This window comes from Mesoplodon bidens, assembly GCF_964165515.1.
Source record: "Mesoplodon bidens genome assembly, chromosome: 3".
Taxonomy (NCBI): domain Eukaryota; kingdom Metazoa; phylum Chordata; class Mammalia; order Artiodactyla; family Ziphiidae; genus Mesoplodon; species Mesoplodon bidens.
In genome coordinates this window covers 141,046,159-141,067,145 of record NC_138178.1, presented here as the reverse complement: position 1 = coordinate 141,067,145, position 20,987 = coordinate 141,046,159, and the positions used below count along the sequence as shown (strand labels likewise).

At 38.3% G+C, this 20,987-nt stretch overlaps 1 protein-coding gene across 11 annotated transcripts in view; it reads right to left on the bottom strand.

Annotated features, from left to right (window-relative positions):
- Positions 1–20,987, bottom strand: part of SYNE2 (spectrin repeat containing nuclear envelope protein 2) — a 351,205-nt gene that overhangs the window by 58,277 nt on the left and 271,941 nt on the right. For all 11 annotated transcript variants that reach the window (XM_081228103.1, XM_081228110.1, XM_081228112.1 and 8 more), the window contains 13 exons: positions 19,311–19,443; positions 17,717–17,899; positions 17,154–17,300; positions 15,300–15,476; positions 13,446–13,601; positions 11,815–11,967; positions 9,240–9,410; positions 8,632–8,762; positions 5,671–5,875; positions 4,068–4,247; positions 3,268–3,396; positions 995–1,149; positions 738–882 (listed from right to left, as the gene is read on the bottom strand). In XM_081228103.1, coding sequence (XP_081084229.1) covers positions 738–882; positions 995–1,149; positions 3,268–3,396; positions 4,068–4,247; positions 5,671–5,875; positions 8,632–8,762; positions 9,240–9,410; positions 11,815–11,967; positions 13,446–13,601; positions 15,300–15,476; positions 17,154–17,300; positions 17,717–17,899; positions 19,311–19,443 — 2,065 coding nt within the window. The remainder of the gene's footprint in view (positions 1–737; positions 883–994; positions 1,150–3,267; positions 3,397–4,067; positions 4,248–5,670; positions 5,876–8,631; positions 8,763–9,239; positions 9,411–11,814; positions 11,968–13,445; positions 13,602–15,299; positions 15,477–17,153; positions 17,301–17,716; positions 17,900–19,310; positions 19,444–20,987) is intronic.

Sequence of the window (20,987 nt, the reverse complement as noted above, 5' to 3'; positions counted from 1 at the left end):
CACTTATTCCTCAACCTTACGACTTAAGTAAATACTATCAGACTCATTTGAAGAGGAGGAAACTAAGATGTTCGGTAACTTATCAAAGTCACCCAGCTTTGCCTGGACAGATTTCATTTTCAGTGGATGATCTTAATGTAACAATGCAGACTTAAATCAGTTACACTAAAAAGTTACAATGCACTAATCATGCACATTTTGGAAATGCAGGATCTGCCTATAACCACAAGGAGTACTCTCAAATATACGTCAGCATCAGCATGGGGAAACTCCTCTGTGAGATTATTAATGCTACAATTATAATTATACCAGGCGCTTCAATACTTTACAAAACTATTCAGTGAAAATGCAAAGATGACTTGAAGTATTTTAACATGCTCTTGGTAAAGTGGTATCGTGTTCGCATTTATGCAAAAGCAATGTTGTGCTAGAAGCTTCCACCTACTATAGAAAATCTAGGAGTTCTGTCATTAATAATATAGAGCAGCAAAACAAAATTTTGAAATTTATGAAATGTGTGAGAATTTTACAAATGATCAACTAAATCAAATGAATTTGCTCAAATTTTACAAATGATCAACCAAAATCAAATGAATTTGCTCAAAGACATATATTCTGTGTTTAGGGATTGACGGTTGATAGGTACTCTCTGTATTTTACTTTATTTAATCTCTCTTCCCCTGAGTCCTGCCCCAGGGTGAGGGGTCCAAGGTGGCAGAGAGCACAGGTTTATTTACCTCATACGTTTTCTGCTGTTCCAGGAGAGCAGGGAGGCTGTCAGCAATGTTCACCTTGAGCATCTCTTCTATCTTCTCCAAAAGCTGGACCCACTTTTCACAGCAATAAAGAAACTTTTGATTCAATCCGATCCCCTGAAGTTCACTACGAAGGTTTAAAAACAAACAAAACAGAGCCGTATAACAATGACATTACTGAACTCAACTGTTAATTGTGCCTTAATTGAAACAGAATGGGAGAGCTGGGCTGTTCTGACCTGCAGCGTTCCAGTGCTGTCGCCGTGGCCCGAACCCACTGCCGGTTCACATTCTGTAATGTCTTGACAGCTACGTCACTAAGTGGGAGCTTGAGGCTTACTTCATTCAAATGCTCAATATCAGGTGACTGGGCTGTCAGTGCCAGCACATGATTCTGTGAAATAGAAATCAAATTCCAGATTTTTGGATGCCAGTAAGATATCTGGATTATGAAAAGGCTTCAGAAATCCTACAGACCTTCCTTATCTCAAAGAAGAGGGAAAACTGGGGCCTAAATAGGTAAACGACTTGCCCACAGTCAAATAGCTAGTTAGTGTCAGGATCGGACCTGAACCCAGATCTCTCAACCCTGTGCCTTTTCTAGAACAAGCTGCACACATGGCCAGAACTGAAACAGCCCAGGAAATAAAAAGTGATCTCAGATTTTTGTCTTTGAAGAAGATGGAAGTGAGCTTTCTTTTTTAAAGGACCCATTCTGGACCTTCAAGTCCCATTTAGTCTGCCAACAACTTGACCTTCAACAGAACATGCAGTTTATTTACAAAGTAAATGAAAATTCAATCCTTAAAATAACCCTAGCAAAGCATGGTAGTTATACATCAATATTATGGTGAAATCATAGGAAAGCAAACTCACCAAAATTTTATCTTTAAGACAATATTCCAGGGACAGCCTCTAGGACAACAATATATTAAGCAAACATCCTTCACCATATCCACGTTCTCACTACAGAACTCTACCACAATAGTCTAGGTCAGGGTCAACAAACTTTTACTGTCAAGGGCGAGATCATAAATATTTTAGCCTTTTATGACCCATACGATCTCTGTTGCAAATATTCAACTCTGCCTTTGTAGCATGAAAACTCCCATAGACAGTACATAAATGGTGGAAGGGCATGGCTATGCCAGTAACACTTTATTTACAAAACCAGGTGAGGGGCTGCATTTAGACCATGTGCCATAGTTTGCTGACTCTTAATCTAGGTTATGAATATTGGTCCTTAGGAGTTTGCAAGATCCAGAATTCTTTAATTCTTCCATTCATCTATGTTAACTATACTAAACTTACTAAGGTAATAAAGAAGGAAAAAATATACCATTAATTTAATAGGGCATTTTACTTTTTGATCTTCAACTAACCAGAAAAATTCAATTCATCTCAATAGCCAACTGCTAGATTATTTTAGTTCACTGAAGCTAACTAGTAAAGACTTCAAGATTTAAAAGTCTATTAAAATTACTGAGGCTTATTATTAAAATAGATCTTATGACCCAGCAATTCCACTTCTGGGTATATATCCAAAAACAACCAAAAACACTAATTTGAAAAGATATATGCAACCCAATGTTTGTAGCAGCATTATTTACAATTGTCAAGATATGGAAGCAACATAAGTGTCCATCGACAGATGAATGGATAAAGAAGATGTGGTACATATATACAATGGACTATAACTCAGCCATAAAAAAGAACAAGGTTTTGCCATTTGCAGCAATATGGATGGATTTGGAGGGCATCATGCTAAGTGAAACAAGTCAGACAGAGAAAGATAAATACTGTATGATATCACTTATACGTGGAATCTAAAAAATACAACAAACTAGTGAATATAACGAAAAAGAAGAAGACTCACAGATAAAGAGAAAACTAGTTGTTACCAGTCGGGGGGGCAATACAGGAGTGGGGGAGTAGGAGGTACAAACTATTGGGTATAAGATAGGCTCAAGGATGTATTGTATAACATGGGGAATATAGCCAATATTTTGTAATAACTGTAAATGGAAAGTAACCTTTAAAAAGGTATAAAAATTAAAAAATTAAAAAAGAGAAATAATCGACAAATAAATTGTATATATTTAAAGTGTATGGGACTTCCCTGGTGGTCCAGTGGTTAACACTCCGTGCTCCCAATGCAGGGGCCCTGGGTTCGAGCACTGGTCAGGGAACTAGATCCCGCATGCCACAACTAAGAGCCCACATGCTGCAACTAAAGATCCTGCGGGCCACAACTAAGACCTGCCACAGCCAAATGAATAAAATAAATAAATATTAAAAAAATAAAAAAGCAAAAAGCAAAAAAAAAAAAAGTGTAAAAAAAAAGATCCCTATGTTGTCATACTTTTCTAGATCTTAGGGAAAACAGGTCAAGAATGAATGGCATATCAATGACTGTGCTCAAGAGTTAAGATGCACATAGATGACATTAATTCACTTATTTTTTATTCTGTGGTGAACCTGAGCCCTTAGGAATGACAAATATTGGCAATACCAGGAATAAGTCAGGATTTCCTTCTTTTTCTTGCTGGTAGAGTTTATCCAAATTCTCTTCTTCATGCGTAATGAGACCTTTTAAAGAGCCCAACTGGTCCTCAAAATCCTTGAACTGTGATAGAACAAACTAGAACAAGAGAAGTTTTCATTAGAAACAATTTTCATGTGCATCTATAACAGAATCAAGCGCAGCCTTGTGATAAAAGTCCAAGCTGTTTTCAGCCCTAAGCAGTTCATTATCTTGAATCCAGAACACTCCTGATACTCACTTTATGCCTTTGGCAAAGTATGAAGCCTTCACAGGGATGAAAAGATCAGTTGCTTGACAGGGGCACCTAGAGGAATCCTGCTAGCTAAATATTTTTTCCCCGCTGTGTGATATTGGAGCCCCATGGCCTTCTATTCAGCTTTTTGATAGTTCATGCATTAAGGTTTTCAAAAAGTGAATTAAATACATAACAAATGGCCGTGCTTTAAGCAGCTACTCTATGACTCAATTACCACACTTGGAAATTCAAATAACTATGAGATCTGAACAGTGCATGAAATATATCACTTTAACATGTTGAATAAAGAAGAAATGTATGCTTAAGATCTGCCCATTGCCCATGTGACTGAAGAATCACATGACTGAAGAATCATGTCAAATGGTAGATATGTTTAGGGCATCTTTATTCTGTGGTTTCCCTAAGGTGCAGCCCACAAAGCACTAATAACTATCACTTCTCAAGATATAAGGAATTGAAGGGAGTGTGCAAATGTCCAAGACTTCAACTTGAATAGAAAAATAAGATGAACCTTAAATTCATTTGTTTTCATAAGCAGCATCTTTTCCAAGTAGGAAGCCCTCTGGAGGGAGTGCATTTGACCAGAGAGGAGCACGTGGGTGTTGGGCTCTGCAGGCTGTGGGAGTCGATCCAGGAGAGTGGAATCTTGGAGAAAGGCTTCTTTTGTCTTCTGCACATCATGCTGCAGCTCCTGGAGAAGAAAAAAGTGATCGCAAAACATTTCCTCCTCCTTTCCCAACAAAAATCCCCAACTCATGCCACTCCATCAACATCTAGGAGAACTTCTGCCCTGAAATAGTGGGTGTGGCTTTTTGTTACTGTTTATTTTAAAGAGATAAAAAAGCTAAGCCTTCTTTATATGATATCGCTGGTGCTGTTCTGAAATTTGTCAGTTCAGAGCTAAAAGTAACCATGGATAAACAGAGTTGGGGCTTCTAGTGTACAGAAACTGGAGATGACTTGGGTACAGTCTTATGTTTTATATTTCTAATCAGTGAACACTTTAAGGATCTGCTTCAATGCATTTTAAGAATCAATCCAACCCCATCCTCTGCCTGACACTTCGTGACATAAGTGGATTCATTTGCAGAGAGCATAGAATTTCATTGACCAAGACGATTTTAGGGCTACTCCAGAAATATTGCAACTGTGTGAAATTTCTGTTTTTGTTGTTTTTTAAATGCCAACAGATTAGATAGAAGTTGATCAGAAATATGGTTCATATCTGTTGGATTCTTGTCTCTAATTTAATTGGTTAATACTTCTTTATTTGACCTATAGTATTAAAAGATACAAAATGTAGGGCTTCCCTGGTGGCGCAGTGGTTGAGAGTCCGCCTGCCGATGCAGGGGACACGGGTTCGTGCCCCGGTCTGGGAAGATCCCACATGCCGCGGAGCAGCTGGGCCCGTGAGCCATGGCTGTTGAGCCTGTGCGTCCGGAGCCTGTACTCCGCAACGGGAGAGGCCACAACAGTGAGAGGCCCATGTAACGCAAAAAAAAAAAAAAAAAAAAGATACAAAATGTATCCGGTCACCTAGTTTAAAACTAGAAAGTATTTGCTTTCTAGGCATTCATTAACATAATAGAATAAAACCACAGAGGAAAGTATACAACTCTTAAATAATAGTCTAAAAATCATTATATCCACAGAAAAGCCTTATTAACATGGTGGTGAATCTAAATGATTATTCATTTAGATTAGATAATTATTTAGATTATTTAGATAATTATTCATGATTATTTCTAAATCAAGAGATTCAACATCTACTATTCTTAGATGACCACATTCAGCGGATATATTTCTGCTTTTATTGGAGACTTTGTATGAAGCTTTGGCTTTAGAGATTTACCTGCTAGAGTGAAAGGGGAGATTTGGAAGGAGGTGGTGTCAGGTGCCCCTGACCCAGCTACCTGCTGTGTGGCCCTCACCTCTGAGCCACCACCTGGCTCTCCCAACCCCACACGTCCCTGTCTTGCCTGTGTCCTACATGGTCTGCTCACATACCTGTCCTGACCCACTCCTCCCTCCCTGTGGTCTGTCTAGTCCCTGGGTCATGGCCCTGTCTGTCAGGCTGTCTTGGCCTTGGTTTTCCCAATGGGCTTAACACCTACCTTTATGTCCCGCAGGGCTGGGGGCAGGATCTCTGCCAGGTTGTTTCCAGATGTGTTGATGTTTGCGAGCTGTTGGTACTTTGCTTCCTGTTGCTCCAGTCTTGCTGCAGCTTCAGCGTGAGCACTGTTATATGCCTTCCAGAGCTGTAGCGGGCTCTGGGCCCTCTGCAACTGGTCTGCAATGTCTTGGTTTACCTGCGTCCACCTGTCAGGGCAACATGAACAACAGAAACCCCATCCATCCTTTCCTTTGCAGCAAAAGCACAGTGCCCACACTCTACCCATAAGTTAAGAGCAGATAGATTAACAAGACGCGTTAATGTTTTTTCAAAATTAATGCCATCATTAATATATAAATAGAATTCCAAATTAGGATACTTCATTGACTTTATAATTCTCAACAAAACCTGCAAAATTTGTGACTGGCAGGAAATATCTATTGTATGATGAATGTCTCTTAGGCAAAGGTGAAGAAAGTACTGAACTGTTTGCCTGATGAAATTTTCTCCACATGGGAGGGCCTCTTATCTTATAGAGGGGGTCTTTAGTAGGCCTTATTTAAATTGTGTTTATGTCAAATTTATTTTCTAATTACAAAAGCAACATGTTCCTTATATAAAAGTAGAAATAAAAAACAATATATTTTCCTACTTCTCAGCAAAGGGTATTTATTTTCTATTATGTTCTAAATTTGCTAATGTTTTAACGTTTTGTAGAAATACAGTATGCTGTAGGACTAATTTCTTTGTAGATTGAGAGAAAAAAAATGGCAGATATTACCTGGTACTTGATAATATTTTATTTGTTCTTTAGAGAAAAGTTAATTCCTGTGTATTCTCTTTCTACTTAGGCCAATTTGCATCAGAAAGTTACTCACTTGGTAAAACTGATCTTAGTCACATGAGAAGAGAAACTGTATACCCCTCAAAGGACACTAGCACACAATATATGAGGGAAGGCAGCAGCAGAGTACCCAGGCCCCAGATTTACATAGCTGGTCTCCATGGTGGGGCCAGGCTAAAAATCAACTCCGGAGTCCAGGCGAACTTAACTAGAGCTGTTGATGAAACCTAGTTAGAGACCTCACTTTTAGAGTAGATACCACCAAGTTATGAACAATTGTAAATATTAAAAGTATTTTTGCATCCATGAAAATTAGCTAATTTTGTGGTGCTGGCACATTCATTGGTGGTATGATTTGTTTTTTGGATTCTCATTTATATGCACTGTTAAACTGCTACAAAAACTAAAAATTGTAATAATAAGAAAAATAAGAAGTTATTTTCTGTAATACATTTTTCATTCTATTAAAATTGAAAAGTAGAAAAAAGTACAAATTTAAAAATTTTGTTTTTATTCCATACTATGGACTGTAATATCTTGCCTTTCTTTCCCATTTAACTTAAAAAAATTTCCCCATGTTATTAATAAAAAATAAGTAAGCCTAAGTTTAAATGGCTGTACATAAAGGTCTATAAATGGTCTTTTTTTAATTACCAAATTCCAGCTTAGTATGGATATTGGAATAATTTTCAATTTTTGCTTCCAAAAAGAATGCTCAGATACAACTTTGTTCAAAGGCTTTTTTCTGTATTTCAAGATATTGGTCTTAAATTAGACTTCTTAGAGAATTATTGGGTCAAAGAATATAAATATGTAAATATTTTTAAGGTTATGGATATATGTCCAAATTGCTTTCTGAAAGCATTATAATATTTACATTCTCACCCAAAACACATGAGAATGCTTGTTTCACAATATCCTCAACCTCGCTAAGTGGGCGAAAAAGGTGACAAATGGCATTAATTGCTTTACTTCTTTGTATTTCACAAATCTTCTCAGAACCACCTGTTTTTAAACAAGATTTTCCCCAATTATAAATACAACATATGCTCACAACCCCCCACAAAACATGTGTGTTTAAATCTATCCATACCTATATTGAGATTGTCTACCCATCTACCTACCTACCTACCTGTCTATAAAGAGAAAGTAAAAAAAACACCTGACATCTCATTAATCTAGAGATAACTACTGTTGGCATTTTGGTGCTATTTTCTTCAGTCTTTTTCAATATGCCTTCTGATATATTCTTGTGCCAACAACTGAATGTGTATGTGCAGTGGTGACAACTGAATCCCTTTAATAGCAACCTGAACCACCATATGTTTTGAGGGAGGCCCCCATTACTGTGTGTGAAATTAGATACGTGTCTGTGTTTATCTTTACCCTCCCTCCTCCCCCTCTTCCAATAAGGACTGGATCAAGGGCTGAGGACACCACTGCAGGGTACATAAATGTGGTGTCCCTTGTTCAACATATATTCAAAGTTGGTTTATAGGAGAGGCTGAATCTGCATGAAGGAAGGGTGGAGAAGGCCACTGAGGGTAGCTTAATCTCTTCACCACTGTCTGGAACAAATCAGCTTTGGGCCAACTTTCATATCCCATCCAGCTATATAAAAGCCTCACAATCAACTAGGGCCACACTCCTTAGAAGGAGTTTTCTATCGTAAGTAGTTCATCAAAGAATTCCTCCCAACCTCACAAATATCTCCTGAGAGGTATTCTAACATCCCTTTACTTCCACCTTATAATGTTTCCAGTGAGACAGACTGCCCATCTGGCCACCCCTTAGCCTGTTTCTGCCTGTTGACTTTGGTGCCCTTGAGGACCGCATTGGGCATTTAGCCTATGCCTGCTGAACGTGGCTACATTGGGGCTGTACGTAGGACATTTCTAGGTTGATTATACCAAACACTTGTACAAGGCAAGTAATAGCCTTCACAATGTCAAATCTTACGTGAACGAGATCCTTCAAAGCAGTAGAGACCAGAATAGTATGAAAACAGTTATCTCAGATGATTAAGAAGGCTTTACCCAGCCTATGTCCCTTCATTTGTCACACGTCATTAAGATAAAAATATCTGCTCTACCATTCAAATTGCATCTTAAAGTGTACCTTGTGTGAGTATTTTGGCATTTCTCTTGAATTATTTCAGCAACTGAGGGGCAGTAATCTTTGAGTTTTCCAATAACCTCCTGGAGTTTCTTCCAACTCCCTTCACTGCTCTCAGCTTCGTCTTGAAGAGTCTAGGAGGACAGAGCAGGAATGTCAGTTGCGTAACAGCCTGGCCTCATCCAAAGAAGGCAGCAGCTGGTCAACACTTGCCTCTGTACCACAATAATGTTAACACTCAAATTTTAATAGAACAGGGAACAATTATCAGAAATGTGAAGAAGAAAACTGAGAAGGCATTCTTTCATGGGGCTAGCACTTGAAATAGCATACTTAAAAAAAAAAACACCCCAAACCCAAACCTTTAAATTGTGAAATAATATGGACATGAAAGATGAAGAAAAATTCACAGTATACTTGTACCAAGTTTCACTCATTTGGTTCATGTCATTCATTTTGAAATTTCAAGTTATGCTTTTGATGCTGCTGTTTAAAATACTGTTTCGTGTTTCTCTGTGGAGAACATAACAGTAATTGTGTTCATTTCTGTGCTTTCTTCCATTGGAGATTTTCTGCCAATGATGTATTGTGCCAAGATCGGGTTAATATACCTGAAGGTTCTGCACCTGGCATCTTAAGGCCTCTAATGATAAAACCACAGGTTTGCTGTGTTCCATGCAGTACCAGAATCGGATCGTCATCATATTCACTTCATCATAGAGTTTATCATAAATCTTCCACTCCTGTAAAACAGACTGCATGGAGGTCTTGAGCTCATTGACCTACACAAAAAGTAGAAACATATTTAGGAAATCATCGGCAAGAGGCTCTCTCATCTTTTTTGTTTCACCCTCCTAAGGACTCTACCACTGTATCCAATTTAGGCATTTTTATTTGAGAGTGGAGCTTCAGTGATTCACTGAAGGTGAGAAGGGTGGGTCAATGAACAAGAAATATCAAAGAAGGCTAAGTTTTAGAGTAGCTGAATGGAAAAGAGCCCCGAGACCAGAAGGATCAGCTCAGAGAGAGTTCAGCCTACAGAGGGACAGTCCAGGGAAAAAAAACACTGAGTGAGGAATCAGAATCTCAGAATATACAGTTCAGTGACACCCTATTAGCTTTTTGACCTTGGGCAAGTTATTTAATCCTTGAGCCTATTTCTTCATCCACAAAACAGATATAATAAATGAAAACATAAAGAAAATAGTGTCTGTGAAAATACTCTGAAAACTGTAAAGCATTATAAATGTAAAGTGTTAACCTGTGTTACCTGGCACTTAAGTCTGGTTGCTACTGGAGTGCAAGCAAAGCTTGGAGAGCATCATGCTTGGCCAAAATGAAGGGCAAGTGCAAAGTAGGAGGAAATGCAATGGTGGCCATATTTTATTCTTTAATGTGTTTTGATAATTATGAAAGGTTGAAAATTGAAGCATTTAAATGATCTCTGACACAATCGAGAAGATACAAGTATATAAATCTTTATACATTATGTAAAGAACACTTATATCTCAACAATAAAAAGACAGCCAAACTCAAAAATGGACAAAGGATTGAATAACCATCTCTCTAAAGAATATATACAAACAGCCAATAAGCATATGAAAAGACACTCAACATCCACAGTCATTAGAGAAATAGAAATCAAAACCGTGAGATACCACTTCACATCCACTAGGACAGCTATAATCAAAGTTGGATAATAACTAGTACTGGCGCGACTATGGAAAAATTGGAACGCTCATACACTGCTGATGGAAATTCAAAGTGGTGCAGCTTCTGTAGAAAAGTTTGGCAGTCTCTCAAGAAGTTAAATACTGTATAGAGTTACCATATGACCCACTAATTCTACTCTTAGGTATATGCCCAAGAGAACTGAAAGCATATGTTCACAAAAAAAACCTATACACAGGGCTTCCCTGGTGGCGCAGTGGTTGAGAGTCCACCTGCCGATGCAGGGGATACGGGTTCGTGCCCCGATCCAGGAGGATCCCACATGCCGTGGAGCGGCTGGGCCCGTGAGCCATGGCCGCTGAGCCTGCGCGTCCAGAGCCTGTGCTCTGCAATGGGAGAGGCCACAACAGTGAGAGGCCCGCGTACTGCAAAAAAAACCAAAACAAACAAACAAAAAAACCTATACACAAACATTCTTAGCAGTGTAGGAGGGTTTTAATGTCTCCATATCCTTGTCAACACTTGTTACTGTCTGTCTTTTTATTGCAGCTATCCTCCTGCAGCCTGTGAGCATCTTGAGGGTAAGAACCATTTATTTTCTTATCATTGCACCCTTGGCAGTGAGCACAGTGCCTCACAAAAGATACGTTAACAAATGACTCACACAGATATGTTAAGCTCACCCCTACTTTTCTGCCTGAGTCCTGGGGGAAGAATGAGGCTGAGGGTCACCTATGGATTTCAATTGGGTTATTCCCAATTCTCTCTTGGAACAAATGGTTGAATGTAGATTTTAGTAGATGACAAATAATCCACAATAAAGACTCTCTGGGAAACATGGACACACCTATAACAGGTTAGTATTTACAATTTCTCCCTCCATTTGTGGGGAAATGTCAAAGTTGCAGTGTCTGAGGATGCCTGTCCTTTGTCTTTTGGTGTTCTTCCTCCCAGAAGGGGTAAATGCAGACTTTGACATGCCTTTCATACAATTACCAGACGTCTTCCACAGTCTTCTATGCTTTCTCCTCACCACGTGCTGTTTCTCCCCACCTCTGGAGTTTTCCCTGTGCTGACCACGCTTCTAGCTTAATAGAGGCTACATGCGATAGGATCACGCCCTCCCTGAGGCATCTCCCTGGGTGTGGGGAATCTGAGCTGCTTCTTCATAACTGCTCCTGTATATCTGGCCAAGAAACAACGCCAGATGCTCTGTTGGGTTTGGGGTTGGGGGTGTAGACATTTTTGTGTGTGTGAGTACATTAGACAAAACAAAGATAACCAGGTGGATTTCTAGCTTGCCAAGGATGTAGGAATTTGGCGGCTTTGCCTCTTATTATCCAGTGAAGGAAAAAAATAAGATAGATCTGAAATGTTTTTCTCTACTTCACTTCAGTAGTTTTCACAGCAACTTTTCAGTTTTTGGTATGGAGCGAGTGTCCATTATTAAACAAGAAATAAGATAAAAGAAGGATACGTGGAGAGAAATAGTACATTGTAAATGAATTCTAGTACCTGGTTGATAACACTGTTTTTCTTTTGAAATAACTCATCAATTCTGGATGCTGTATCTTCCAGCAATGGCATTGTCCCACTCTCTGAAGTCAGGTAACTTTGTCTCAATTCATCCAATGCTTTGGATTTAATTGCAAGTTGATTTTCTATATCCTGGAAGGGCAAAAGGAAAAGGTTTTCATATGCACAATATTACAAAACAATTAATAAGGGGTAAGAGGTAAGAGTCTGCACTTTTCAAGTAATAATGCCAATAGAGTATATAATTTAATAACATTACACAGAAGACATTTTAATCATATCACACTCTCAATTCAGTTTTTACAGTGAATTTTTATAATATGAATTTACAATATTACAATATGAGGTTTTACAATACTTTCCATTATTACATGGCTCTAGATTTTAGAAGAGTCTAGGTAGCAAGTCCTTATCATCATGGTATAGTAGAAAGGGTCTAGGAGATACAGTCTCCATTCCACATCTGCCCTGTACTGGCTGTTGGACCAAGTGTTAAGTCATCAAACTGCCAAGTCTGCATTTTCCCATCTGGAAAATAGTGATGACATCCCAGGCCTGAATAACTTAGCACTCAGGTGAAAGCAGGGCGGCCGGCTGGGGGTGCTATAGCACTGAGCTTCCAGTCAGGAGGTGGCTGTAAACACTCTAAAATGGAAATGGCTAGTGGGTAGTTAGAAACAGGATACGACCATCTGAAAAGATCTCTTATGGAGGTGTTGCTGCCCATATACTATATCCAGTATCATTCTGTAACCCTCTAAGTAGAACAGGGGTCTGAGCCGACTTTCCAGCCCCAACAGTGAGGAGCGCCACGCCTTCCTGTAGGCGGTGCAGAACCCATGTAACCTGTGCCTTCTACAGCTCTGGGACAGTGGAACTGCTCTCAACAGGAGTGACACAATCAGGGTGGTGGGGAAGGAGGAGTAAACCCATGGGTGAGGGCACCTCAAAGACCAAGTGACCTGGCAAATGATGACTGAACGAAAAAAGGGCACAGCCAACATGCTCTGGCCCAAATGGGATTTAGACAGTGGTTCTGAGGGAAAAGTAGTCCTTTGAGAACACATTACACAGTAGGTAAAATAAAACCACTTTCCTCTGAAGAAACAGAAAGAAGTACTAAAAATCATGGAGACTTCAGAGTAATTTTGTAAATACTGGAGAAATTAATAAAAACACAAAAACTGGAAAACATCTAAATCAAAATTCCTGTGGAACTTTTTTTTTTTTTTTTTTTTTCTGGCCGCACAGTGCGGCTTGTGAGATCTTGGTTTCCCAACCAGGGACTGCACCCAGGCCACAGCAGTGAAAGCACCGAATCCTAACCACTGGACTGCCAGGGAACTCCTAATATTTTTTTCGTAGGAGTAGCATTCAAATCTCTTAAGAGCTACAATAACCATAAAAATACTTCTGTTTATCATTTAAAAACAGCATTTTGCAATTCTGTAAAACACATGGACACATCTATTTTATAGAAGAAAGTAAGTACCTGGGGGCTTTGAGGAGAACCCTCAGAAACTACAGCAGCTTGCCCTGCTCCCTGGGGCAGGTGTGGTAACTAACAGCCTGACCAAGCCACACTGGACAGGTGCTGTGTGTCTTCTCACCTGACAATCCAGGAGTGTCTTCTGCACCGAGATCACACTTTCAGGTTTTTGTAAAGTGTTCAGTCTCTCCTCTTGTGCCTCCATCCAGTTGTTCAGAATCTGTATTTTGTTTTCATTCTCAGTGATACTTTCCAAAAGTTGTTCTAATTGTTGTATCTACCAGTTATGAATAAGAAAATAAAATTTTCTTATTTTAAACCACATGTTTAAAATGTAAATGTCGTGATATGTTATTTTTAATAGGATAATTTTGTTTCTTCTCAGATTTCTAACGTTTTGCACAAGATTTCCCAACAACTTTTGGAATAAAGATTCATAAGTCAGGAAGTATGAATTATCTTCCCCTTTTAAAAAAAATTCTAACATTTGAAATGAAAGCTAACCTGATAAGAAAGCTGGCTGTTCTGGAGTTCCACAATATCTGTACAAAATAAAATCATGTTGCTAACACTCAATATTTTTTCATTGTATCATCTATTGATATACGTAAAGCTTAAGAAAAAATTTTTTCCCTAGACTCTTCATTAGACTCACTTAAAAACTGTCAATATAAAGAATATCACAAATAATGCATCAATTTAATAAAGTAATATTTTTTAAATGTCTGTGATTCTTCTCATTTCTAATGCTGACAATGTTTATTAGGTTACAATCATAGTATATATAATGTTTTATACTTCTTTTCATATGCCATAGGCACTTTCTATGTCATGACTTGTATTAACTTAAAAGGCTGCCCAGTATTTCATCAAATGGACACCATATAATTTGATTAATTATTTCTCTCGAGTTGGAAATTCAGGCAGTCTACATTTTTCACCACAATAAATAATGTTGAATTGAACACTTGGTGCACATATCTTTTCCTTTTTGAAGAACTATCTACTTAAGATAAATGTAAAAGAAGTGGACTGCTGGGTTAAGAGATAAGATGATTATTATGGTTCTTGAAATTTTCTGAATGCTTTCCAAAAGGGTATGTAAGCCATTATCTGCAGTGTATGAATGTGAAAGCCTTGGGCTTTTATCTTTATCTTAAGTTTTTCTAATTTAGTAAGTGTATAATGTTATTAATGTTTATTCCAAATATCTGACAATTAAAGTGGTAACCTTTCCATATTTATTTGCCAATTATAATTTCCTCTTTTGTGAATTATCTGCTCATGTTCTTTGTCCATGCATGTACTCAAATCTTAATTGTATGGATCTATTTGTATGCATTCTCCACACAATAAAGAAATCAACCAATTTTCACTATTGTATATAAATATTAAATATTTTCCCAAGAATAATTTTCCTTAATCTTTTCGGTCATGGAATGAAAATCTACCAAGAAGCCATATACATTTTTCTTCCTTTTTATAATCTTTCTAAAGCTGAAATAGCTTCGCTGCTTTTTAACATCTACTTTCACAGAAAATGTCAAAAGTTGTGACCATTTAGTAGCCTCATGTAATACTCGACATCTTCTTAAATAACATTTCTCCTCTTCACTTGCCTAAGTCAATTTCCCACTAAGAAATTGCAAAGAAATATAAAAACTATTTCCAACTCTTATATGCACCAATGGAGGACAGGATTTAAAAGGGGCTAGAATTGAGATGATTATTAGGTTTAACTGTAAGTTAACCAGACAAATGTCTTTTTGTTTTTTTAATTAATATTTTTGGCCACTCCATGCAGCATGCAGGATATTAGTTCCCCGACCAGGGATCGAACCCATGCCCCCTGCAGTGGAGTGTGGAGTCTTAACCACTGGACCAACAGGGAGGTCCCACAAATGTCTTAAAATTTTTCAGAAAGTGGTATTTTGCAAAGGCTAAATCACACATCAAGCTGTGACCATGAGCTCACCTTTCCATTCAGTGTTCCGTGGACCCGGTGCCATTGGCGGTTCATCTCTCCAAGATGCTCTGCAAACTCTGTTCTCTCATAGCGCTTACTTTCTACATCACAGGTGCTTAACTGAAGTAATGACTGGTTAACAAAGTCAACTATCCATTGTTTATAGTCCATTTCCATTCTAAACTCCTAAAATGAACACAGAAAACAAAATTAAACCACCAAAGCCTGAATTGAAGTAGATGAACTGGACCTCTCCTTTGGTTCACTGTAGGGGGCGCCAGGCTCCCACCCAGTAATCAAAAGGCGCCTGTCTGGAGTTATGTTCTACCCTCCCCCAACCCCACCATGCATCTGCTTTATTTGAGTGGAGAGTCTTTTGGGGAATTACACATTCCTGGGAACAGAGAGACTCACCGCTTTCAAACAGACTGAAAAGTCAAAGATGGTACCATGTATGGTAGTTGCATCATAGGAACCAAAATCAAGACCCAGAGACTGACAAAGGGTTCCTTTGAGAGTCTTCCTGAGAGCTCCACTGGAATTCAGAGCCATCCTGTGGGCTCATGGGAATGACAGGATGGGAGGTCTGAAGTTAAGACTCTCCCAGAAAACCCAGGACACCTTTAAGGAGCTCTGCCAGTTTAGGCAGCTTCTCTGTTCCTCTGCGGACCGTCTAGCCCTCCCCGTTTGGATGACTTTAAGTTCTAGAGCAATCCTAAACCCTCCCAGAGCCAAGCATGTTTCTGTTAAGGCTGATACTTGTTGGGTTTATTCTGGCAAGTTCTAGCACCTCCACAGGAGACATCCAGGGGTAAAACTATTTGCTAGGTTACTAGGGCCTGTGAGAAAAATACACATAGACCCTCTACAGATTGTACTACTCACTGAAGTTAGGATGGGATAGGATATAAATAGGAAATTCTTGTTAATACCATGCTTTGTGATTAAGCCATTCATCTTCTGCCTACCAGAGGCTAGATCCATTAGCCTATGAGGTCTTGGAAAGCAAGGATCAGAGTCTTCATTCATCTTTGTGTTCCTAGTGGCAAACACCTTGCCCGGCACACAATAAGTGTTGGGGCGTGGCTTGTTAAATGTTAGTTAAATCTACCTGAAATCAAATATTGTGGAGAAGGCCACATTCCTATCTATTTGTAGAAGGATATCAACTTTTCCTTACGCATTCTCTTATTCAAAGAACATTTACTTAACACCTATTGGATGCCAGGTGTTGGGCTAGGTGTGCTGTTTCAGGGAGGTAAAGGAGGAGCCCCTGCTCTCAAGAAGCTAAGTCAAGGTGGGGAGATAGGCAAGTAAGAAAATAATTATAATACCGGGTGACAGGAACTATTGATAGCACCATGGAGACACCTAATCCTGGAAAGTAAACTGATCTGGCTGGGAGAGTCAGGGTAGATTTCCAAATGAGAAGCTACTTGAACTGACTCTTGAAGGATGACTAAGAAGATTCCTACAGCTAAAAGCGGGACACTGGAATTCCAGGCCAAAGGTACAGCACGTACAAAAGCAAAAGCATGAGCAGGAGAGCGCCAGGAGCGGTGGAGGGACCGCAAAGGATTTGGTTCAGGCAGAGTCCAGGGTTTATGTGGGGAAATGAAGAGCCAGAGCCAGTTAAAAGCTTGGATTCTGTCCTGTGGTGATGGGAGCTACCAAAGGAATCTGGGCAGAATAAGAGCAAGTATACTAACCCCTCTCTCTAGAATCATCCACCATCCCATTCCCCACCCTTAGAATTCGTTTTTCTAAATAATATCCTCCATGTCTCTTTGTTCAGTATTTCCCTTCCAACTCACTTGCCTTCTTTATTTAATGAAAAGGCTTCTGGCTTTTTTGTATAATTACCTTGTACTTGTGAAGAAGATTTTTAACTTGAGATGCAGAACTCAGTGAATGCTCAGAGTCTTCATCTGCAGTATGATGTTCCACATTGTTCATCCAGTTAATCATTTCTGTTATTGCTTTACGAGATGGCAATTTCTCCATCTGAAGCTGCAAAATCAAAATGATTTCTATTTAATTACCTGCAGTTAACAAAATGAATCAGGGCATCACTTAAGATAATATCTGGTTTGATAAAAGGTCTTGCCACATAATTATGCAGGTTACTCACAAAAACAAACCCAGCATTCAAGCTCAGAATAAGTGACCCCAAAACAATGACAATGACCTTCACATAAACTAACACAGTGGTGCAGATAAACTGGGAAATAAAGTAATTAAGCCTGATTTCTCTCTTAAGAAAGATCCCACTGGAGGAGAGTCCAGTAATTAAGACCTATATTCAGTGGTGCCAGAGAAAAGATAGGTGGTGTCAATGAAAATTACTGAGTCAGAGAAATGATTTTAAAGGAGCTGTGAGCTAACAAGTGAATGCTAATTCAAATGCTGGGTCTTTAAATACTTACCTGGTGAAGTTTTTCTTGGATGTCAGGAAGTTGAGTTATGAGCATTGTCCACTTTTGTTCAAACTGTGCTAAAGAAGCTCTCAGTGTCGCCGTATCAGCTTCTTTCAGGTGAAGAAGTTGGTTCCCAGTACTTAGAACTGCAGTTTTCAAGGAGGACTTTTCATCAAGTTCCTTTGAAAACTCCTAAAAGGAAACAGTTTTAAAGTTTAGAAACTTTTAAAATTTAAATGTGGCATGGAGGGACTTCCCTGGTGGTGCAGTGGTTAAGAATCCACCTGCCAATGCAGGGAACATGGGTTCGAACCCTGGCCTGGGAAGATCCCACATGCCGCGGAGCAACTAAGCCCATGCACCGCAACTAGTAAGCCTGCACTCTAGAGCCTGCGAGACACAACTACTGAGCCTCTGTGCCACAACTACTGAAGCCCACGTGCCTAGAGCCCGTGCTCCTCAACAAGAGAAGACACCGCAATGAGGAGTCCGCGCACCGCAATGAAGAGTAGCCCCCATTCGCCACAACTAGAGAAAGCCCACACCCAGCAATGAAGACCCAACACAGCCAAATAAATAAATAAACAAATAAATAAATATAAATAAATAAGGCATGGAGTAACTAAGAGTCAGAATAACTGGTTAGAGTCCAAAACTAAATAAATGAATTCAATTCAAATAGTAAATATTTATATGTGTATGTATGTATGTGTGCATGTGTATATGTGCTTACATGTGAGCGCATACACACACACACACACACACACACACATCTTTCCTGCTAAGTGTCAGGCACTGTTCCAGGCATTTGATATACGGTGGGGAACAAAAGAGATGGAGTTCCTGCCCCTTGAGTGGCTTATAATCTAATGGATTAATATTTTTAAAAATAGACAAATCATCATTTCAACTATAAAAAGAAAATATGGAATACAGCACAAAGTTCATTTTTTTAAAAAGTTCATATTAAATGAACTAAACACAACAAATTTTTAACTAAAATATCTGAAATCGTTCCTGGTACTTACAGGTTTTTTCCAAGTATATTTTAAAAATATTTACATTTTAATATCAAAGTGAGTAATCATAGCTACAAAATATGAAAAATGGAGAAAAGACTAAGGGAAAAGATGAAAAGGTCTCAAAGTATAATTTATATCACAAAATTAATACATTCTTTTCTTCAGAAAAAACCCTTAAAACAATAGAACAATAACATTTTAGTAGAAACATCAATTCTGTATATAACAATTTAAAACCATGTATTTATTAGCTTACATTTATGAATTAATAATCCTGTGAGGTTTTAGGGGGCAGGTAGGGGAGTTATTTTCGGCACTTGTAAAACATGCCCCATGTTAGGGCAAGTTTTAAATATATATATATTTTGTAGTGTCAATTTAAAATATACTTTATTATTATAAGCATATAAATCAATAGTATAAACAAATAGTTCTAAGTTTGAAGAATGCAGCTGCTATTAGCCCAAGTTTTACCCCTTATCTACAAATGATTATGGAAACTATCAAACCAACTCTCCTAATTTTCCCCCGATATTTTTTTCTAACCAACAATTACCTGAGCCTATTGTATTACAACTTACAAAAAAATTGTTTATGTTGCTTCTGATTGTGTCCAAGTCCTGAGACACATTGAGGGACTGCTCTTTCCAGTAGTTCAGAGTTTGCTGAGAAGATTCCAACCACTTGGTTAACTGATCTGAATCTCTGTTATAACTAATAGGAGCAAAGTGGGAGAGAAAGGAAATTAGAAATGATTGCATCCCCTGTATATTTTCTTCTGTTTCACCATTTGTTTTCTTGTGTTGACCAATCCTATTATTCAGAAAAATCATGATTTTTTAAAAGAATTATACCCTGTTTAATCCCAGGTTCCAAATCTGATGCTCCTGTCATTTTCTATGACTCTATAATGACTAATCAAGAACAAAGAGGCATTTTAAAGTCTAAAATAGCCTTTTAAAAGTTTATTACAGCTATACAAAAGTAAACCCATAGGTAAGGACAGAAATTATTTTTATTCATCAAACGTCCTCCATAGATTTGTGTACAGTAAAAATATAACCAGCATTGGTATAAGTTGTATAATAGCAAATTGCTATTGGCTGGATGCCAATATATTTATCTGATGGAATGAAAATATCCAAGCAAAATGCTGTCCCTCTTGTAACTTCTAAACTTCTCTAGGCTAAGACAGCCTCCCTAAGAGGTGGGAAAGAAAATGAGGTTAAATGTTCTATGTTTTCTACCTTCTTCAAGGGTTTCAAGAATGAAGTAAGAGAAAGACAAATACCATGTGATATCACTTATATGTGGAATCTAAAATATGATAAAAATGGGGCTTCCCTGGTGGCGCAGTGGTTGAGAGTCCGCCTGCCGATGCAGGGGACACGGGTTCGTGCCCCGGTCCGGGAAGATCCCACATGCCGCGGAGCGGCTGGGCCTGTGAGCCATGGCCGCTGGGCCTGCGTGTCCAGAGCCTGTGCTCCACAACGGGAGAGGCCACAACAGTGAGAGGCCCGCGTAACTCAAAAAAAAAAACAAAAAAAAAAAAAATAAATAAATAAATAAATAAATAAATAAAATATGATAAAAATGAACTTATTTACAATACAAAAACAGACTCACAGACATAGAAAACAAACTTATGGCCACCAAAGGGGAAAGGGATGGGGAGGGATAAATTAGGAGTTTGGGATTAACAAATACATACTATTATATATAAAATAGATAAACAACAAGGTCCTACTATAAAGCATACAGAACTATATTCAGTATCCTATAATAAACCACAATGGAAAAGAATATGAAAAAGAATCTATGTATTATATATACAACTGAACATATATTACTGAACATGTATTATGTATCACTTTGCTATATACACCAGAAACTAACACAACATTGTAAATCAAGTATACTTCAATACAAAATGAAAAAAAATTTTTTTAAAGATTTGATCCGTTAAAGCAAAAAAATTCTTTGAAGAACTCCAAAGACTTTTCCAAACTATTCCATTAGCTAAAATTATTTTTAAGATTTAAAAAAATTTTGGAAGAGTGTAGGAAAGAGCAACATCATGGCATAAAGGTAACATGTGTATAATTTTATAACATAATTCCTAGTTTCCACAGGACTGATTACACATTATCCTGAGTCTTGCAAACTAGCATCAGAGACTCTAGTTCCCATTTAGCCTGGAAGAGGGACTCAACTGCTTTAGACTGTCAAAAACCATACAACAGGGGGACGGCATGTAA